Source organism: Ixodes scapularis, unplaced genomic scaffold (genome assembly GCF_016920785.2).
Source record: "Ixodes scapularis isolate PalLabHiFi unplaced genomic scaffold, ASM1692078v2 PGA_scaffold6__148_contigs__length_123643588, whole genome shotgun sequence".
In the NCBI taxonomy this organism is placed as follows: Eukaryota; Metazoa; Arthropoda; class Arachnida; order Ixodida; family Ixodidae; genus Ixodes; species Ixodes scapularis.
The window spans coordinates 118700266-118722662 of record NW_024609881.1 but is presented as its reverse complement, the minus strand read 5'-3'; the positions used below and the strand labels follow the sequence as shown (position 1 = coordinate 118722662).

The window sequence follows — 22397 nt, the reverse complement described above, 5'->3', positions numbered from 1 at the left end:
ATTAAGAATACTGACGCGGGAAACGACGAGAAAACCAGCACCAAACCACACTTCGAAATTTCAAATGCAACGAAGACACCAGGCACATTGAGAAAGACGACACCGGGCTCTTTGGAAGACGATGACAAGGACATCAAGAGTCACCCGCGATCAAGGGACCGAGCTGCCCAGAAACGTTGGGTTTTATAATTTGGGCGGTCAGAGCTTTTCTGTTCTATTTTAGCACTTAGGCTTGCCATGTACTGCACAAAAATTTAATGAATTTTTGGGCGGCATTTGTCACAAAAGCAATTTGTAAAACGCAAGAATGCCTCAATCGGAAAAAAAAACACATCAGAGATTTGCGCACTGAACCAATGAAGAGCATCAGCCCAGCTAAGTACTAGAGTATAACTCAAACAACTTAAAAAATCTTGTTATGCAAGTGAAATCTCACTGATACGATGCATACACTCCAATAAAGCGTAAACATATGGGAGCAAAACTCGCCTCGCTTCATGCTGCTGAGGACAACCATTGCTGCCCCTGGTGGTTTCTATAGTTACGCCACGCAGCAAGCGGTGCAACGCAATTTTTGCTCACACGTGTTTCACGCCTCCGTCCGACTGTTGGAACCTTGACCAAAATTTGATCCCGGCAAATAGGAAACCGTAAGCCAGTACTTTGCGTCAAAGCCACTAGGGCGGCTCTGTGTTCCAAGCGGGCAGGGCTGTATTGCTCACCTGTAAAGCTTGTTCCAGATTTCAGCCGGCACCCGCAGCTCGTCGTCGACTTCAACTGCACTGTCGGAACCCGATTCTCCGTCTCCGCCGTCGAGGATCTTTTGGTGCTTTTTCACCAACTTTGCATGGCGGTGTTCCCTAGGAAAAGTGTGAAACCAGAAAAAGTGGTGCTGAGGACTACAGGAAAGTTAAGAGAAAACTGAGGGAAGCTATTGAATATGAAGCATGGCTGGAAAAATTGGAAAATCTAGGCAACTTTAAGTGTGACTATAGGGAAACCATTGAAAACGAGAGGGAATGCAGGAACGTAAAGCATATTCAAGACTAAACATCCCATCCAGTTACTCCCAACATTCCGCAACGACTCTGCAATTCCATCTGGATTTTCTGCCGGGTCAAATATAGAACGCGCAAAAATGAAGGCGTACAGAAACACATGGTTCTTGAGATAACAATCCTTGAAGGAATTTGACAACCAAGTGTCGTTAGCGCACATAAAAGGGTGACAAGACGGAAGTCGCAAAGACTCACTTGATTCTTTTGACGTAAGAAGCATAATTTCCGTCATCCAACAGCTTCTTGAATCGTTTCTGTGGTGGAGGCTTTTTAAGGTCGCCGTTCTCGCTCAAATCAAGCTTTTGTTTCTTGGGGGTACTCAGCATACTCTTACTTTTTCTCTCGGGCACCGCTGTAACACCAAAATAATTTATTTTTCTCAAATTTTCACTCGCACATTGTGTACTCTGCTCAATGCCTCCAGATTGACAAATTAAAATTACCTACTGTGCAAGTCATAAAGATATGACATTATCACAAGGGAAGTTAAGAAATTTGACATGTCTCTTAACAATACTGCAAATATTGAGTGTGTCAAGGATGAGATAGTGGACTGCATAAAGTTCATGCATCACAAACCATAAAACTTGCTGTATTTCTGCCCGATATCATTCATTCGCTTTCACTGCTCATATAAACACTCCACCCAGGTTCCATCAAAAGCAGTAGCTAACTGAACAACGTCAGTTCCACATGGCATCAATTATGATTTCACTCAATACCGAATTCCTAGATTTAGAACCCACAGACGGGCTGACGTTTTCTCAACTAGGTTTTCCATTAATGAGACATAGCGAAAGCAACTCACCCTTAGGAAGGAATGCAGAGTCAGCATCCTCATCGCTTTCAAAACAATCATCAGCGTCAGGTTGATACTCTTCGTCCGACTTCCCGAGCTCGGCGTCGTCGTCATCGCCATTTTCGAAATCACTCATTTCTGGATCCAACAGGAATTCCTCACCCAGCAAACTGTCGTCGCGGCCTCGAGCTCGCCACGCCGGTCGACGTCTGGTGACCGTCCCGAGCTTAACCTTCTTTTTTCTCTTCCTTGGGGGCGGCACTTGAGACACAAGTTCGCGAGCGGAAGTCGAGCCGCCCCTAGAGCTGTCGTCCGCTGCCTGCCTTGAAGTCGTCTGCCCACTCGTGCTTGCAGAAGACACGTCTTGCATCGACGGTTGCCAGGAAAGTGTTTGGTCGTCGTCGTCGTCTGTTAGGTCCTGCTCCGTCGTCTGCCACCTGCTTGCAGACGAGCTGCCGTCTGTTACGCGACGCAGTTTGATAGGTGCCAGTTTATCGGGTGCAGTCGTCTGCTCCTGGTTTTGGACAAGAGTGCCGAACGGCGTCATCTGGCCGGTTCGGATGAGCCTTTCCTCTTCGGTTTCTTTGCGGCCAAACATGCGTTCCAGACGAAGCTTGTCGTCTTCGTCCAGGTCGTCTGCACAAAATGTATGCTTCAGTGGATATACCCTGGACTTTTTCTAACCAAAGAATGCATCAGACAACATTGTGATGAAAGCTCCTTGCATGTTCCCGAATAATAAGAGTAGTGTCGCTAACAGACAGAACAGTACTAGCTTATGCTCACAAGCACTCGTAGAATTGTAAACGTTTCTCCAACGTGCACCACAGACAAATGCACAATGGGATCCCAAACAAGAAGTCGTCATAATTCGTTTCATCATACGACTGACTGCGCAGAACGCTACGAGTCTTCGAAACCAATTCAATGCCGCGCGAGTGTCTCATGACCTTCCAGAAGGGCACAGCAACAAGCGGTGTGCGCAGTCACGCGACGTGTTTGCGGCACTCAACTGGCTAGGATGGCCCGTACCGTCCACTGCAGTTCACCCTAAGGTAAAACGAAGTATAGACAACAGTTGCACACTTACCCGTGTTCGAAGAAAGTGCCGACTCAACGCCGGGCACTCCGCTGGCGGCAGCCACCAGGGCAGCTTCCCTCGACTGCAGCTTTTTCAGTTCTTCCATCTGTTAAGGAAACATTGGTCCCTATAAGCCACGATCCCACTTCTAATCTGCAGACGGTGTCCGAGGCATTTTTTCATTGTACGATGGTCCTGCAACATTGGGCAGACAAAAGCCGTCTGCAGACATGTTCGAAGCACCCATGTGTATAAAGTAAACATGATCCGAACATGCTTGAGGTGTGCTGTCCTTGTGTCAGCAGCGAACATCGCATATTTTGTATGACGCACGAGCAGTGCGCGCTTTAAACGACAGGATGTAAGTGCACCAGTGTTGCCCTGATCCTGTACAGATGACACAGTGGCCATAGACTGCTGCAGGTAAAGGAAAACGGGTCAAGCTCCCCCCAACAGGCTCTTTGCTCGCCACGATTGGCTGTTTCCTCCTCTCTGCTCCCTTCACAGCATTTGCTCTGCTGAAGTGGAGGGCTTTGTGGGAGGGGCTTGTCCCGCCTTCTTGAACCCGCAACAGACTATAGTGATCTCTCCCACATATCCCTTCACCTTCTCCTCCTTGTCTCTGCGCATGGTGAAGATGGCTGGAGACACGAAGCCGGTCGAAGCAAGCTTGTAGAGGCTCGTGGTCTTCTCGATCCGTGCCATCTTCTGCCGCAGCAGCCTGGAATAGTCGTCCAATAAATGCCAGTCAAGATCACAATGTGTGCAACTCACATGTTAACATTAACTTACTGTTACGCTCCTCGTTCGCTGCCAGGAGCTCAGCTCTTTCACCTTTTGTTTAGTTCTGTCACTGCTTCCAGTAACGTGAACCCCTCGGAGCACGTGCACGAAAACGCAACGTTCGTTGTAAGATTTCGTCCAGGTATCAAGTACCGTCGGTGTACTTTATGCTGCACGCTTCCCGACGCTCAACGTTTCTGCGCATGCTAGTGGCTCGAAGCCTTACTTGTACGGTGCTCATTACGAGTAATCAAATGACTTGTAATCAACTAATTTTTAGAGTAATTTCATAATCACTCGAATACATTTATTAGAAAGTAATCACAAGTAGTAACCCAATTACTTTTGAAAACGCTGAAATTACTCGTAACCGTTACTATTTTCCGTCCACTTCCTAACGGCACCCTTTGCTTGTACAAGTTTCCGACCAACGACTCCTGAAACTTAATCTCCAGCGGAAGAAGGGTTTATCGAAATTGGTGAATTAAGAAAGTAACAATTGAAAACGAGCATGTTGGTTAATAGATACAAAACTTGAAAGTATAAAACAGCGAGGACGAGGAGAGGAACAGGACCTCTTTCATTTAGCAACAACATAGAATGGCACAACGATAAAACCGCCCCCCAAAGGTTTCAACGTTCTCAAAGAGAAAAGGAGATGTGTTTTATAAAGAAAAGGGAATTTACTGTAAATATAAAAGTTTAAAAGCGCAAGCATCACGACGAGGTATCACTAATCTAGTTTTCTCCGATTGCTTAGAATTCAACCTTTGTCATTGTCAATGACAATGAAGGTGCAGAAATATTGTTGTTTACAGTCCCAAAGGGAAATGTACTATAAATATAAAAGTTTAAAAAGCTCTAGCGTCAGGGCGAGGGGTCAGTAATCTAGTCATCTCTGGTGTTAGGAATTCGACCTCTGTCTTTGTCAATGATAATGAAGGTGCAGAAACGTTGTTGTTTACAGTCCCCATTGCAAATGATTCAATGATTTCTCTCCCAAATCTGTTGTTGTGCCCACCCAGTATCCTAGTATCAGAGAAATAAAGAGTACAGTCATCGCACGTGCGATGACTGAACTCCTCATTAACAGTAACTAAACCGAATGTGTGCAGACATTGGCACCGTTTGCCGCCAACTTACCCAATCTCCTTCCGGACCGCCGCCAGTTCTTTCTCAGCTGCCTTCTGCTGCTGCTCTTTCTCCTTCTGTTGGACCATGCGGTCCACTGCTCCCATGATGCCGCGCTCGAGGTCCACTTGGTCATACACAGAGATCCCAAGTCCGCGCAGTTCGTCGGCCTGATCTGACTCTGGGATGTTCTGGACTTCGGATGCGCCGTCCAAAAAGGACGGCAGGAAACGCGCGCTTCCATGGTGCTCAGTGCCCAACTCCGCATCCAACGACGGGCTGTCGAGGTCGGCTTGGCTCGTACCCTCAAAGTCCATCTATGCAGAAAAGGAAACATAGTTACCCTACTCCATTCTCAGAAATTGGTTGGTTCTTTCGCTCGTTGAGCGAGCCACGTCAAGCACTCTTGGGCACGCTCCCATGCAGGTTTCGGTTTCGATTTGCTTCGTATCTCAACCAAATGGGCTGTCGATTGTATTTTTACTCGTAGAGCAATATTTTATCTCATAATAATACTTGTCAGTGGCGTGTGAAGAGTTTTGTTTGGGGGACTTCTGTCTCCGTTCGGTCCTTCGTTGTTCCTGATCACAGCATCACCAATGACAGCAAGAATTAATTTTAAGGTAAAGTTTTTTTAGATTTCGGTCAGCCAAGCTGTGTCCCACCAACAGAGAAGATTGGATGACTGCCATGAGGAGAAGTCGGACGGCTTGCCATGGCAGCAGGAGGAGGAACACAGCCGGAACAGCTGGACGCATTTCATCACATTGATTTTGAAACACACTGAGAAGTCTTCTATGCCTTATTTTCAACCGCTTCCCAATTTCAAGCCCAGAAGGTCGAAGCTTTTGGCACTACAGAAGAATTGGTGCGAACCAGTTTGCAAATTGTCAGTTGGTTGGTTGTTCATTTGAGTGTGACAGCAAAAAGTGAAGGCTTTGGTATAATGGCACTAAAACTGGCCCATTATATAACTTTTTTTGTTGTTCTTCTCTATGTGGCAGATTTTAGAGCTCACCAACGCAGTGACAAGGAAAAGATACCTCCTCCCTCTGTCCCAGGCGGGTCGTAGCACGCATCTCGTGTAAAGAAAAATAAATAATTGACTCAAAACACTGGACATTAGAGCAAGCGGTTCATTTCGAAACTTGAGTTAAATATGCTCGTGTTCAGAATACGAAGTTTGTTTGAGGTGCTACAAGGTTCGCAGAGCACACTGTCAGTGCCAGTTCCACTGGTGCTTGAACCTTCGACAATCACTGTATTAGTTAACGGGAAAGAAAAGTGTTTCTCTGACCTCTTTGTAACCTGTTTAAAGATGGATAGTCAGCTGTGTCAAGAGGGGCTGTCATGCCGTTTGTGACAGGGGGGCAGGGGTAGGTTAACTTTGAGAGAACCGATACCTTAGTGTTGGCCTCAATGCTGCTTAGGGTAGGAATGTCCAACTTCAGGGACGGATCGTGTGGAACTTTGGGAACACTGCACTGCAAGGCGGTGCACAGGGCATCAAAGCTTCATTCAACCCAGTGATTCAACCACGCGATCCACACCAGGCGGCCATCATGAAAGTTGCTACTTCAGCCCGTTCACCGTCGCTTCGATCGTTACGCGGAAAGTTCCATGTCTGCGAGATTCCTAACAATTAATGTCACAATACAAGAAACTATAGTTCTCAACGGTTATAAATCACCGATGTTTATTATTTCCAGCCAAAAAATAAATAAAGAATTGGATGCTGAGTGCAACGAGGTTGCCGAGTGCACGGTGGCCGAGTGGTTCAATAATGATGATGATAACTGTATGACCTTCACAAGCTGTTTTGTGTAAAAAACCGCGCAGAGCGGCGTTCATTCAAGCCAAAGGTTCAACATCGTTGCACACACACGTTGATGCGTAATACAGTGACCAATTATTTGCATCGTTTTATTTGTTTGTGGCATTTCCCAACGCCAAAACGCACAAAGGAACACGGCAGCGACCGCTCTCTCCAGAGCAGACTAGAGCACTATATAGCTCCTTCGGAGCAGAGTAGCGCAATCTAGAACGCCGTCTCTCGGCGACAAGCGGCGAACGCCCGGAGGTTCCAACTGCGGTCAGAAATGCATGGAGAACGTGAGAAAATCGTTGTTTCTTCAGTTTTGTGGGGATGTGCGGAATGGAAATTATTTTTGACATAATAATGAAACGTTTTAGAATAATATGCGATAAGTTTTGTGCCATACAAGGACGTAACTTTTTTTTAAAAATTGCCTGAGCGGCATCATGCAGTAGACGACACGGCGACGTCACACCATTCACGTGACCCGCTCCGGCCAACCCGAAAAGCCCATCTCCGCTGCGAGCAAAAATCGTCTGCTTCAAACGCCATTGCCTTGGAAATTGCCTTCTCAAAATTTACACACGCATCCGATATTATTAAAACTTTGATAAAGTGTTTAGCGCTTTACTAACTTCACGACAGGCTAGTTTTGAAAAATGTGAACTCGCCGTTAGTTTTTTAATCAGCCGTGTTATGTCGATCTCCATGTATTCTCCCATAGGGCGGGCCGCCTCCTGGAACCCTGAGTACCACGTGACTCGCGCCGAGCCGCTCTGTCGGCCATGTTGTCGGCAAAACACGGGGTTCAAAGGATTGCGCTACTCTGCTCCGTAGGAGCTATATAGTGCTCTAGAGCAGACGATGCTCGCACGTAAACGAATCGTTGAACTCACGACCAACTCTATTACTTCCGACCACTTCACCCGGCGCGCCTACGGGGAGCGCTGTCCCCGGATGCGGCACGCCTAGTTTCGCGCCACTCTACTAGATGGCGCCACAGCTCAGCTGTAGAGTTCGGGAGCAGAACGAAGGCTGAGCTCTCCGCGCGGCCGCAAATTGTCGATGAACGACTTACTTCCGCCTCATTCTTTTGATAAAAATTTCCTGAACTGAGAGTCTTTCCATCAGAGACCCCTAAAAGAGGCAACGTGCGATTTAATGTACATTTTCGTTCAGCCTGGGCAAAAAATATAGCCACAGATCTATTGGAGATCACTTGAAATTTCCTAAGAACTCGAGGGTTTATGGTACTGAGGAGTTGATGAATTTTCAGCATAAATTTTGTGAAGCAAGGTTAGTTCTAAGCGTGCTTTTATGTTAACTTGATTGGAAATTAAGTGTTGTCTAGTGAACTACTCAAAGTGAATAATAATTACCTTTGCTACTGACGGCCTTTATCCACTCGTCCCTGATCCTTGTGGTGGGAAATTCATAAAAGCCGACTCCCACTTCCTTGCCCCGTTCTCACGTGCAGAACGGTACGCGGCAGTGCGTTTTCAGGTAAGATCGAACAACCATGTCCAGTGGCCATTTTTAATTTTGATGAAAAAAAAATTTATTTTGCTGGCTTTATTATGGCCAGAAGAATAAAACCAATCCTTGTTTTCGGAAGAAAAAAAAATGTCTTTGCGAAAAAGTGACAGGGCTGAATTCTACGCACAACGTCCCAGTCCTTTGCTTTCGATTAGTTTCACTTTCGGCAGTTTAGTGTTCAGTGGGGCAACCATCTCTGACGCCGACTTGATCATGACTTGGTGGGCCGTCGGAGGCTGTACAACGTTGTCTGGAGCTTGACACGACCCTAGATGTAATCACTAGCACTGGTGCCATGTCAAATTGCGGAAAAAATACACCTCGCTGACGTGTATTTGTGGCTCTGCAGCTCATGTAGTTGGTACTTGTTCTTTCTGCACCATCATTTGTGCAGGTCCAATGAGCATACCTGAATTGGATTCCACGATTCTCCAAACCATTGTCTTATAAATTAAGTTACAGACAATCTCATTCAATCGCAATTCTTTCTCTCTCTCTTTTTTTTTTTTTTTTTTTTGTGGATCTTTATTTTCTACGCGTTGTGCGGCCTTCCACGGCAGCGGATCAATTGGCGCCTCACAGGTTCATGTTCTGCCGCGTCCTGCTTCCTATATCATGTTACTGTTAAGGTTGTTGGCTGATCTGTTTGCAAAGTCGCTCTGGTTGCTTCCTTTACGTCGCGTAGACGGAGACGCTATATACCGGCTGTTGAAACAGGCACAGCGAAGCACGTTGGTGGCGCACCTCGATCGCTCGGGCCCATGGGCATTTTTGGGTCGGTTCTACGAAAATGTATTACGAATTTTCCCTTCAAAACTACCGTCCACCTCTGTGCTGTCAATTTGTCTTTTCCTGACCACCCCGTAGCATTTTTACGCTTTTTTTAATACTAATGAAATGGTGAAGAGTGGGTATGGGCACGCCCCATTTATAGCAACCGCGTTAGCGTCAATTTGGCCATGTTTCTCGCTTTACAACTCAAAAGCCACACAAATATTGCATCATGTTTTTTGTACACCCTGTTAGTACATACTATACACTTTAATTTCAGACAGTTTAAATAATATTAATGGTGGTCTTTTTTTAAATGATTTTCAAAATAATGCATTTTTAGTTAAATGCTTCTGTGTGAGCAATTCTTGTAAATTTCTCCCGCTAACCAGGACAACAATATTTCATGCAAAAATTAACTACATACAGGGCAACACACTGGCAAAGTTTGAAGAGGAGAAAAATATTCTATAATCCATAGCGTTATTGCGCAATGTGCCTGCCGTGTTTGCGATTTTTTTTCTCTAAATAACTACCCTAATACTCGGTGATTAATACTTTCTGTCAATTCTTCCTATGCCTAATTTGTCAGTGAATGTTTCTAGGCCCGTAGCCAGAACAGTTCTTTGGGAGAAGCCGCCCGAAATGTCAAAATCGCACGATACGCAAAACGGGACGTGACTGAGGGGGCGCTTACAAATGTTTTTCGCAAATACACTTTTTTTTTTCCTAAAACAAGGATTGGTTTTATTCTTCTGGGCATAAAGCCAGCAAAATATAGTTTTTTCACCGAAATTAAAAATGGTCACCGGACATGGTTCTTCGATCTTATCTGAAATGCCCAGCAGTAGACCATTCTGTCTTTTCTCCTGTGAGCCCGTCTAATACCCCTGTCAGTCGGGAAAGTAAATGTCATTTTGATCGAATGTCATTCACCGCTTGGCAAATCGGCTCTTGATGCTGGCTCTGCATGTGGCGGCTGCACGCGCAGCGTGGCGTATTAAACACGCAAATTGGTTTTTTTAATGTCATTTTGCTTAAATGCCATTTAACGTGCCCATCTGACAGGGGTATTACATTCTTCAATATCTGACCACCGACACGCGATTTCAACTGCCGCAAGCGTAGAAAATAACTTAGCCCAAAAGCAAGAACGAGACAAACCACGCGTAACAAGCTCGGAAATAAGCAAGAACGAACGCTTCCCGAGGCTCCGAGCAATGCTCCGAGGCGCACCAAGTACAGCCAGAGTACAGCTGAGACGGATCGCCATCTCTCGGCAGATGCGCGAATTAGAACGTCGCCAAGGCGCGCGCTGTGGCCTTCGCGGGTGGAGTGGTCGGAAGTAATAGAGTTGGTCGTGGTTGAACTGTCGTCTGCAAATCTAGTTGCCTCTCCAAGCGCGCCAGTCTTGATTATTGTTGCGACTACAAGTGATTTTCCAGTCGCAATTACAGCAGTGTTCTAGGAACAAAGAGATGCTAAAAGAAAGTGAAATCGGCCAGCGCGCAATAACTCTCTGCTTCGCCTTGCACGCTGCCGTGTACGTGCCTGATCTGTGCAAAATAAATCAAATCAAATCAAATCAAACTCCTACGAAGCAATCTGGTGGCTGCAAAACAAATGTCAACGGGAGATCACCGCTACTGGCAGTCAAGCGTCAGCAAGAGGTTAGTAGCACGTCAATGATACCATATATTAGCAGTATTAGCAGCATGCCGGTGCCTCGTAGGAGCATCAAGACGAAGCCAAGTGAAAGCATGTGAGGAAGTACAAAACAAGGGTGACCACCATAGAAGCTAATTTAATTTACTAATTTCCTGGTATGCTCACTGCTGTCGGGTCGATCGGCACGTGGCGTCGGCGACGCCGACGCCGCTCAAGCCGGGAACGGGCCCCCTAAGAGCTGCGCTCTAAAAATGGATGTTTATGGACTTGTTTCAAAACCCGAAGCACCTCATCACGGCGCAATGCCACGGTATGCATTGCGGGAATCAGTGGGAGGCAAAATCCATACGCGCCCCGCTCTTGGCCCACTGGCTCTCGGAATGCAACGCGAGCGGTGACAGATTTGTGGTAGTTTATTGGTTGGCAAACATTATCGCCAATCAAGCCTTCTCTTCAAAAGTTCCAAAGGGCCTCTTTGTGGTGTCAGGGAGTGACGACAGGATAGCAAAACTGGAAAAGGCTGCGAATAAGAACATTGCATCATTGAATTTTAGCAATATTTTATGAGCAATCATCAAAGCCTAGTACTGAAGGCATTGTCTACCTTGTCAAACAACATTGCAATAGCAGGGGCCAAGGAAACGCAGAAAAAGAAAACACTGGCGGCTCGTCACTTTCTGCATTTCTTGGTCTCGGGATTTTGAAATGCTGCAAGTTCAGCGGGCTTGCCCCTAATTTTGGAAATCCCCAATCTATTCAGTGCAGATGAGTCAAATGCACAAATTTCAACCTTACCTGACTGTTCAACTTGTTTCTCACAAACCACACAACACCAACAAGACACAAGTAACTATAATGAACTGACTCATCTCCGTTGCCTTTTTTTTTTATTCCAATACATTCCGCCACACACGCACACGAACCCGTCAGCGACCGATCATCTCAAAACAGACGACAAAAGAAAAAAAAAACAGAAGCCAAAGACAGATTCGTCTCGTCGTCTGCAACTCAGGTCGACTCTCCAAGAATGCGTTAGTCCTGATCAATGTTGCTGGCGTTTATCCACCCACGATTACAACAACGGGGATGTTAAAAGAAGGAAGTGAGACCAGGATGACTCGGCAAAACCTGCGCAAACACGGCCTATTAAAAAAAAGGTCAGTAATGAAGCAGCTTCTCGATTTGGCAAAAACGATGAAGAGGCGTCATGTCTTCTTCCCTAGAGCTCTGCTGATGCTTTCCGCCTTGGCTTTTTTCTCCGCTTCTTTTGCTGCAAATGGGACAAGAAATAGCGTCAAGAATTTTAAACCGAGCTTGTAATTTTGAGGCTGGGAACAGGTTGCCAGCCTGCAGAGAATTAGGAGCTGTTTTAAACAGCTTAGGAATTTTCAAGGCTGGTTCACACATTTGCATTAGAGTGTTCTCGACTACATGGCGTTCCCTCGCAGCTGCCTTTGAGGGAGCACACTGGTGCCACCCATTGGGCACCTGGAACACTTATGATCCGTACAGTCGAGACCGGTTATAAGGAAGCCAACGGGAATTGGAAATCACTTCGCTATATCCGCTATTTCGTTATAACGGACTCCGGTTATAACGAAGTGTTAAAAGGAATATGAAATCGTGATCGCTTCGCCGTAGCCGCTATTTCGTTATAACCGACTTCGTTATAATCGGTCTCAACAGCATATATTTAATGCAGTATTCTTTCACCCTAGGCTAGAAACAATTTTGACAAAGTTATAAGCGACCATTTCTCATAAATAGCCCGTAGATTTGATTATGCAAGTATTGCAAAACATTCAGTCTAATTATATGGAGTTGCAGAGCTACCAGATAGACACAACCAGCATATTCTCTTGTCAGAGAAGCCTTTAGGAAACGTCAAAGAAGCCTTTTGGGAATGTTGGAGAAGCACTTTAGGGAAATTAGCTGCCCAGAAGATTAGCTTCCAATCCCCCAATTCATTCAAGGTTTCGTCATGGCACTTTAGAAATTTCCCAGCAAACTTGAGTACAAGAAAGAAATGAGACATAACCTAAATGACAGTGGTGTGACCCTCTGGCAGCCCAGTGAAAGTTACTCACTGCAGTTTTCATAGCTTGATACCCTTACTTGCATTCATTAAACCAATATCTTTTGACGATGCAAGATTCTCTTTCGCCCTACCTCCCCATTGCATGACCTACTCGTATAAGTTTTGGTCTGGTGACCAGGGAAGAAATGATCATCAGATTGTTCCACTTTTCCCTTAGAATTGAAAATTCCACCATCAAGTATGATTCTCTTGACACCTTTTCTAAACATGCTGTTATGCAGCGCACTGAAGGGAACTTCCTGAAAGCATCAGACTGTGGTAGCCAACGTTTCTGTAAAAGTTAATTACCTTAGCAAAACGTCGGCACATTCAGACAGACCATCGTAGTGGTTTCTCAAGATACAAATGCCTCGGTTCGTGATGTCTAGAGCTCAGAACTCCTACACCATCGAAATACGCAATAGCACAAACAAACACAAAACAATGTACTAACAACAGCCAAACGAAAGGCCCCCCAAGAGCAAAGCCGCAACCATACTCGTCGTTAAAGATCACAAGAACTCGGTCCTAAGCAAATGGAAGTGCGTGAACGGGCCTCCAAGGGATGAGGGAACAGAACTAAAAATTCTCCTTTGAAAACCGGGATCCAAAGAACTGAAACACAAGCGCCTCCTAAACTGGCGTCGCGTCTCGCGAGCTCCCCCAAAAAGGGGGAGGGAAGCTCACCCTTGAGTTCCTCGTCCCTGCGGCGCGCTTGCTCTTCCCGCTGCTTGCGGATCAAGGCCAGACGAGCGAGGTCCGCCCTCGCTTCCTCTGTCTTCCCGGCAGCATGCATCTTCTGGTAGTGGACCTTGGCCTTCTGCTTCTCTACCTCCTCCCTGGACGAACAGAGGTCACAGCCATTCGAGATATGGTTCTCGCCGTGAAAAAGTGACGACACAGGCGAGCTGGTGTCGATATACTGCTTTCTTAAACCACCCGAGACTGGGTGCAGAACAAGAAGAATTCATAGTGGAAGAGAAAGAAACAAAATAACAGCAGGCAACGTCTCAAACTCGGCTGACTTGTTTGTTCGGTGGCATTCTCATATGTACGACATTCTCAAGGTCGCCAAATACCACACCACGTAGAAATACATCCCCAAGTTCAGAACGCAAGCACACACAAAAGACCTGGCATATATCCTAGAACGAGTCATCCTCCACCAAAACAAAAGTACATCTGCTTAAAAAAAACACACACACACAAAGAGAAAGCTTTTAAATACACAAAAGGGTCTGACACTATTTAAACCCTGAGTGTCCCTGCAAATCAGACCATTGAAAGACAAACCACCATCAATATAACAAAAGGACAGTGCTCCTCTTCTACTCTAGTTAACACTAAACCAATTTCTGCAATAGTCTATGGCTATAACTCAACCTATGAGCTCTAAGCATCCTAAAAAGAAAACATTACATTCATGCACCGATGATTTCCTTGTTGAAATCGGTATCAAGAGATAGACACCAGAGGACGCCACTGGACGAGGAGAGCCAAGCCCTGCCCTTTCTCGTGCGACAGCGCCCTCTGGTGCCTGTGATAGTTACAAGGTAATCTATCTTTTGATATTGATTTTAATAAAGAAATTGGAAATGCATGAGTATCATGTTTGTTTTTTAGGATTCTTAGCACCCATAGATTGAATTACAACCATGAATAGACTATCACAGAAAGTGGTTTAGTGCCATCTTTACACAACTACACTAACCCAAACCCCCTGTGCAAACAAAAAAAAAAAGGCATGAAGTTGCTTCTAAAATATACATAACAACGAAGAACCCACCACTATTTGGACCTGGACCGTCATCACAAGCAAAAACAGTGAAAATAAAAACCAATACTTCACTTCCACGATATAGTCTATTCGTTCTCCACCCAGTCTAAGGTGATTTAAAGGATAATTGATAAGAAAAAAAAAGTGTATTTTTAAACAGCCTATTTGGGACAAGCATGTCACAAAACAATTTTTCTGCAAAAAATAATTGTTTACAGCAATATTTATTCCGCGAGACTGATTTTAGTTTGCGGATTTATTGTCTGTTTTAAATCACGCGCCACAAAGCTGGTATTAAACGTAAAGGAGTGGCTGCTATACGTCACGGAGTGACGTATACCAGCCACTCCGCGCGCGTCGAAAGAGCGCGAGTTTCAAATGTGGAGAGGTTGTAACTCCGACTAAATTACGTCCTGTGGCGTAAATATTGCTAAAATAAATTTCGTTTCTTCGCGGAAGATTTGTTTTGTGACATGCTTGTCCCAATTAAACTGTTTAAAAACACACTTCTTTTTTGTTTGCAGTTACCCTTCAAGAAAATGGTACAACAGTTTGTGTGTAGGAACAGCGTCGCTAAGTAGGACGGGCTTTTCCACGTCAATGCGACGTCCTCACCGTTCACGCCTGGACAGCTGTGGCGCCTCCGCAAGGTCCTTCTCATCCAGCTGTGCCACTTTCTTCACCTTCTTCTCCACCCGGTTGGGGTTCTCCACCTCGATGAGATGCTCCACCCCTTTCGCCTTTTGCTGGAGGAAGAGGAACCGGATCTGAAGGCACCGCTTTTTCTAAAAATACCTCACGAGCTTCCCCAATTTCCTTCCTAATAAAAAAAAAAATTTGTTGGCTATTCTTTAGCTCCCTCTTAGTTCCTAATTCAGGCAACTCCAGATTTTGCCCAAAATAAGACATCCTCTATGCTTTTTCACTCAAACTTCCAAACATCTCCCATTCAGGCGATTGCAGGTTTTCCCCAGGATACAACTTCCTCAGTGCTTCTTTCCTAGAACTCAACAAGATCCTCATTTCCTCAACAACCACAGGTCATTCTGGAGGCACTCCTCTCCAAATATTCCCTAGACTCCTCTTGACTTCCTAAAAGTTCCTTCTAAACATTGCCGAATCTTTCCCGGAAAAAGATCTGCCCATTAAATTTCTTCCCCAACTTCTCAGAGTTCCCCACATTTCTACCAAGTCCCTACATTCCCTAAACACATCATTTGTTGGAACAATTCCCTTTTTCTTTTTTTCACCGGTGCCGGATGTTCCCCAACTGGCGCCCAGAAGGACCAAGTGCTGTCAATACTCATCCAGATAGTTAGATGTTTCATACAAGAATGTTCCAGTGTTAGCTTTTCGTTGATTGCTTGTATATAACATTCCGCAGCTCTACAACCAATGTGCAATACCCACAAGGGCCCTCAATGTCTAATAAATGACACAGATGAAAAGTGAAAAGTGTGCGTACCTGCTCCTCCTCGCTAGGTCCCTCCCCTTCGGCGGTCTTGGGCTTCTCGTCCTCTTCCGAGCTCTCCTCCTCGGAGCTGGAACCGTCCTCGGATCCACTCTCGTCATCCCCCTCGCCCCTTTGAGCCTGAAAGAGCAATCGGGCCACGGGTCACGCGACTTGTTTACAACATGGATCGGCTGGGACGGCAGTGGCGTCCACTGTAGTCGATTGTGAGGCGAAACAGAGTATACACCTTTCCACCAGGCGAAAAATGCCGAGTCATCGGACTGGGGTCCCATGCGCGGCGTCCTATGTTCCACACTAGAGAGGCATTGCGCACGCTCAGAAGGCAAACTGCAGTCCAGTAACCAAAGATGGTGGTGTGCAAGTTTGTCTGCTTTCATTGCAGGGGTTGTGGTGATGTCAGAATGCCGAGCTGTGATTGGCTCTGATTGAAGGATAGTGGGTAGACCTCAAAGCAAGCTGCCTTAAGGTCTACCCCACTATCCTTCAGCCACAGCCAATCATAGCTCGGCGTTCTGACGTCACCACAACCCCTGCAAAAGAAGCAGACAAACTTGCGCTCCACATAAACTGCATAGATATAATATAATCTAGAGGGAAAGGTAGTCGCATTTCGACCACTTCTGAATGGCGGTGCAGAGACGCGGGTGTTGGGTGGTGCCAAAGGGACCGTACTGCTGGCGACGCTTCAATATACACGAAGAAGCAGGAGAACATCACTCACAAGGTCTGTATTTAACGTGTTTCAAGCTCTGTTATGCACAAAAGTGCTGGCATGACATTGTGTAAAATAAAATAAAGTTGAGGAGAAGCGAGAGAACACCGATGTCAACTCGTGATTTGCGGCATTCTGCTCCCGCCTTTACCACCACCTATAGGCTACTACAACAATGGCTTGTGGGGTACGACACAGGGACCCCCGAAGGTTGTACGAGCCCTACCTTCCACTGGCGGGTCCTCTCTTCCTTTTGCTTCTCGCGTTCGAGCTCCTCCAAGTTGGTGAAATGCCTACGCTGACCCTTGTGACCACCGCCCCCACGGCTGCTGCCCCGACCTGCACAAATCAATCAATCAATCGATAGATTGGCCAGTGTAACATGTGTTCTAACACTTTTAAGGCAAACAAAGTGGTGACAATCAAAAATAGCCTCGGATTCCCACCAATGACAGACAATGACTGGCAATAAAAATATTTGTTCTACAAGCACGACACGATCTGGACATAACGACCTGCAGAATTCGAGCAAAACAAATGTCATCGACATGAAACCCGCTCTCTCGCAAATACGTACTCCCTTCGCAACGAACGTCGTAAACGTTACATGGCTATGTCGCAATCAAAATTAAATTTATCTCAACTTACCCGAGTACTAGTGTGGCTGGCTAACTGTGACAAGCACACTCCCAACAAAATATTATACTCGGTTACAAAGCGCGGATGAAGCGAACGCTTGTGAACGATTACAAACGACATATGCCTGGATGAATGCCTGGCGGGCTTAGTCGTGCCGCCAGCGTTGCAACAGAAGATGCGTGTTTCCGCGGACAGCCTAGAGCCTAGCAGTATTTAGTGGTTTTTTTGTGTTGTTGTTTTTTGTATCAGTTACCTTACAGCTTACGCGTTGAAATTATATGGGACCGCGTTTGAAGAGGACCATTGTAACGGATAGGCGCCGAAAGCGTGTGGAGCTGCGTGGTGATGGAATGTCGTCGTGGCTGGACTTACCTCTTCCCCTGGGAGGCATTTTCAGAGTTACCTGGGTGCCTCGAAAAGATTAAAATGGTATTACGAATCGAGATTAATCTCTAGGCTTATAGCGCTAAGGTAACAGAAAATGCTCGCCCGAGAACCTCAGTCGCTTGCACGGAACTATGGCGGCGGACAGGGTGAATATTACAGGACGGTTCAAAGCAATCGAAAATTGGTCAGCACCGTATTCCCAGAGGGCGCTAGTTTCTGATTCCTTTATTTGAGAAATCTTTTCTCTTTTCTTTTTTCCTTTTTTTTTTCTTTTTTTGAAAAAATTGACATTTGTTGGTTACTGTTTGAAGAAGTGTCTTAAAAATAAACTATGTACCAACAAACTTTGAATATGGAACTTTCGCGCTTTATTTTCTTTGTTTTTCCTTGAGTGCACGCAACGTTAAAGGGATACTCCAACGAAATTTCGGCGCTCATTTTTTGGCCTATATGTGTTCAAAGGAGCAGTATCACATCGAACACACCAATATCTTCTTTAAAAAAAAGTCACGAAAAGGAATTTTAAAACGAATTAAAAGATTAGCAAAGAGCACCTGGTGGATGTCGCTAACGCCTCCTTTGTAATGCCCGTCTAGGAACCTTGAGAGGTAGTGACGGTACCACGACGAGAGAAGAGGGGAAAAAGGAACTCCCCACTTCCCAAAAATCTCTTTTGTGTGCCCCAGAAGTCGCTATTGTCCCTCTACATGATTATAGAAGATTAAAATGTCACTCGAAATTCGTACAAAAGCAGCCGCTTTGGTGGCTGGAACGACTAGGCCATCCTCTCGACGTCAGCCTCGCCGTAGCTTTGCTCGTCCCGAGACGAACTACGTCACGATTGCGTTGGATGTCACGTGCTCTCCGCTGGCTGTTCATTGAGCGCTTGCCAGTGTGGGCCGTTTATAACGAAAAATATAGCCACCAGGCTCAAAATACAAACGTGGGATTGTCATTTACGGATATTGTGGATCATATTCAACCTACTTTTGAACACGGCTGGTATATTTGAAATTTCGTTGAAGTATCGACACAACCTATTGTTCTTGTGACTTCGTGCGCTTGAAAGTGCAAGGGTGCAAGCACAAACATGAGCATTTTGGTAAACCCAAGGGGGTATCGGTGGCTGAATGGGCTAGCGCCACCGGGTTTAGCATGTGGAGCGAAAGCTCGCGCTGCAGAACCCATGGAATCCTGGGTTCAATCCCCACTTCTGCCTGTTTCGATCTGGATGAGCATCGTACCGGCGTGCGGTCCTGAATCACTACTGCGTAGTGCACAAGGTTAGCGGTTGTACCGCGCTGGCTAAATTGCTCATCTACAGCTGAGACACCAGACGCCCACTGAGGCAGTCTAACGTCCGGCTGTATAAACATACACACAATAATTTTTTGCTTTGCTTGGTAAACCCAAGACTGGAGAAACAAAGACAAGGACGAAAACTCAACTGAAACAACCTAGTGTTAAAACGCAGCTAAAAACACTTTATTTCACAAACAGCAGGGGCTCCGGAACCACTGCCCCCCGCCCCCTTCCCGGTTCCGGACACCCTGACAGACAGATAAATATGCCACCCGCCACCTACGGTTTTGCTCCTTCCAGCACTTCCCCTCTTCCTTTATCCCTTCTTCCCTCAAACCTTGTACGATCCAAGTTCGCCTAAGGCAGGAAATACCACCGCCTCTCCAACAAGGGACGAAACAGATTCTCGCGTCAACAACGCTCAGATATCGAAGGTCAAACCGGCTCCGCCGTATCTGCCTCCCTCGGCGCTTACTTGCAACGACGCTTGACTACACCGTTCGCTGAGTCACTGACACCGTCAATGTACTGCAATAGAGATCAGTGTACACTGTAACTTGACTAATGCCGTTGCCAGACGTCCTAATCCTTAGCGTCTAATCCTCACTTTTTTGAGGCCGGGGAACGGTTTGTACATTCGCTTAGGTGCTTAGATATTTCTGAAGGAGGTTAGCTGATTTTTACATTTATTTTGTGCTCTGTCAATCTCTTATTGGCACACCTTTTGGTTTGGCCTACATAGCTGAACCCACACTTCAACCGCACCTCGTACACCACCCCGATATCGCACAAAATCGATCTATCCCTCTGCCTTTTTCTTTTTTTTCATTGATCCGGGGTTTCTGAAAAAGGAGTCAAGCGATCCAATCTAAAATATCTCTCAAAAACCAGGTTGGCACCAAACTTCTTCGCACATGCCTTTGGGTAATGTGATCTCATGGTGATAAGGAATAAGCACTCTACTGTCCTTCCGTGGCTCCGGAGATCGATATTCCTTAGTTCCCGTATGTTCCCCTCAATAGTGTAGACAGAAATGTTTTCTTTTTTGTATTTTTGAGGGGAGGGAGGGGGGGCTGAGGGGACTGGGATGTTCATGACTTGGGGTGCAGAGGGGGGGGGGGGGGATGCATGTGCATATCATAGGGTCGGCTGTATATCGGGAAAGGGGGGGGGGGGGCGAGGTGGGGGGCTGGAGTCCCATCAACCTCCCCCCTGACTACGCCACTGGTTCCCATCACAAGTTTCTTTAATCTCTCCGGCTATGAAATCGTGTAAAAAAACGCTCTCGTTAAGGCACGTTCACACAGTTGCGACTTCTTAAGGGCACTGACACATCAAAATCATATTTTTTTTTATTTTCCGAAACGGTCGAAAACGATGCCGGGACATTACCCTCAAAATTTGAAATTTGGGAATTCAGTATTCGTGAAGTAAAAAAACAATTTCCAAATGCCGAATTCGAAGTTCCCGCGCGATCGGCGCCGGTGCCTTGACGTCAAAAATTGCGGAGACCTGAGAGTCCCCTTTCCTGTCACCACTCCCTGCTGTTGCCATGGCGACCCAAAGCGAGGAGGAAAGGAGCGAGCGCCGGCTAGCACCGGCGTTGCGGCGGACCGGTTTTGAGCGGTGTCGCCTGTTTTCCGTTGGAGGATACAAATCCAGGAGACGGCACCACAACGAACTCCCGATTTTTGGTATTTCAAAAAGAAGGGCCGTAGTGCGTTCGCAATTGCGTTAAAAAACATGTTTTAGGATTGCCGTCATTAAATGTTATAAAGATGCCGCCTACAAAGCTTCTAAATTTCCTGATTTTTGACGTCACCGATCAAAAGAAGCGAGGAGGCGAGAGGCGGGAAAATCAAACGCCAAAAATAAAAAGGCGCGCGTGCGCGCGGGAAAATTTTTTTTCGCGATGCGGTTTTTTTCGCGTGTCCATGGCTGCAACTTGCATCGTTTTAGACAATAAAAATAAATACGACCTTTGGGGTGTCAGTGCCCCTTTAACACCGAGTGCCTTGAAACCTCCTAAAATCTCTTACGACGAGAGGACACACTGGCACCACATATCGGGTAGCAGAGGAACAATGGGCCGTCCCGTATATTTTCAATTTTTTTTTTGCGCCTCATTCTTTCTTTTTTGACTCGAAAGAACTTTTGTCACTGTTATAGACGAACATTTCGCACAAGTAGTACGCCCATTTGACCTCGCAAATACCGCCAAACCTTCGCTCTAGTGAAATGTAGTTCCAAGGTCACCGCAGAGATGGCGCCAGCGTGTCGGTGTGTTCTCCCGTCGTAAGAGATTTTAAAAGGTTTTAGGGCTCTTGGATCTAAGGAGTCGCAAGTGTGTGAACGGGCCTTTATTCGACCCAACTGATTGCCTACGGCGTTGCCGATCGGCAATCGTATAATGCCGCATTTAAGTTTTTGAGTGGCAATTCAAGCGCGGGAGGCTAGGTTCCGGCCTCAGCTTTCCGTATTTCCAGCATAATCCATCTGTGGCGTGAATCTGTAGGTCTAGAAACTGTAGGTTGCCATCTTTTGCCCTTTGGACAGTGAACTCCAACTCTGGCGCGGCATTCCTGACTGCTAGCTCCAGATCTTTTTCTAACTCTTCCTGAATGGTGCCAACCAAAATGTCATCAACGTGACGCCAGACGAAGCCCACCATTTCAGATATATCTCCACAAGAAAATCCAAAACCCTCGAATCTGAATGTTCAAACAAGTCTCCAATAAAATCGACGCTACAGCTGAGACAATACACACACCCTCTTTTTGCAAAAACTTACGTCCACTATACTCAACTACCGTCGATTGCAAATAGAAGTCTAGAATGTCCAGAGAACTGTCAACCAAAATTCCTGCCCCGGACTGCAACTTGACAAGAGTTTGCTCCACCTGTTCTTTGACTCGTTTCATTGGGATTCTCTTCCCCAAGGGTTCTTGATGCCCATAGAAAACACCAACCGATGCCCGCCATGCATGGTGTGCCCCCAAAGATTCGATCAGTTCCTCCGTATTCCCGAACGACAAAATGCTCTCCAAAAACATAACCGGAAAACAGTTCTGTCTAAACTCCTGCACGAACTTTTGCCAAGTTCCGCCCTCGTCGATCACGGCTCGTAACCTTTTAAGAAAAATTTAATACTCAACTTTAAACGGCGAGCACCTTTCATTCTGCCTCCCATTTGGCAAATTCAGCCTCCATGAGTTCTTTGCAAATCATTCCCTTGCACACTTGTGACGTTTTGATCACTTTCAGTGAAAAGGTCTTCCACTGTGCACTCTGTTTTTTTCTGAATATGGGGTCAGGAAGAAAAGCAAAACTTCCTGTCTTATCCGTCAAGAGATGCTGTAAAGACTAAGTTTCTCAACTCCTTTTCA

At 46.0% G+C, this 22397-nt stretch overlaps 2 protein-coding genes across 2 annotated transcripts in view; both read right to left on the bottom strand.

Annotated features, from left to right (window-relative positions):
* The window catches only part of LOC8053132 (DNA excision repair protein ERCC-6), a 30574-nt gene extending 24145 nt beyond the window's left edge, over positions 1-6429 (bottom strand). The window contains exons 1-7 of the mRNA XM_040215448.3: positions 6256-6429; positions 4865-5169; positions 3545-3659; positions 2948-3044; positions 1867-2493; positions 1254-1410; positions 723-860 (exon numbers count right to left, since the gene is read on the bottom strand). Of these exons, the coding sequence (XP_040071382.3) occupies positions 723-860; positions 1254-1410; positions 1867-2493; positions 2948-3044; positions 3545-3659; positions 4865-5169 (1439 nt within the window). The 5' untranslated portion in view covers positions 6256-6429. The remainder of the gene's footprint in view (positions 1-722; positions 861-1253; positions 1411-1866; positions 2494-2947; positions 3045-3544; positions 3660-4864; positions 5170-6255) is intronic.
* Positions 6430-11513: 5084 nt separating this feature from the next.
* On the bottom strand, positions 11514-17892 carry LOC8053123 (28 kDa heat- and acid-stable phosphoprotein). The gene is made up of 6 exons (XM_002435895.5): positions 17695-17892; positions 16910-17022; positions 15963-16088; positions 15113-15243; positions 13408-13559; positions 11514-11913 (listed from the first exon to the last, which is right to left on the bottom strand). Exons 1-6 carry the CDS (start codon positions 17711-17713, stop codon positions 11849-11851), a joined length of 606 nt encoding a protein of 201 aa, XP_002435940.1. The 5' UTR covers positions 17714-17892; the 3' UTR covers positions 11514-11848.
* Between the last annotated feature and the right edge of the window lie 4505 nt (positions 17893-22397).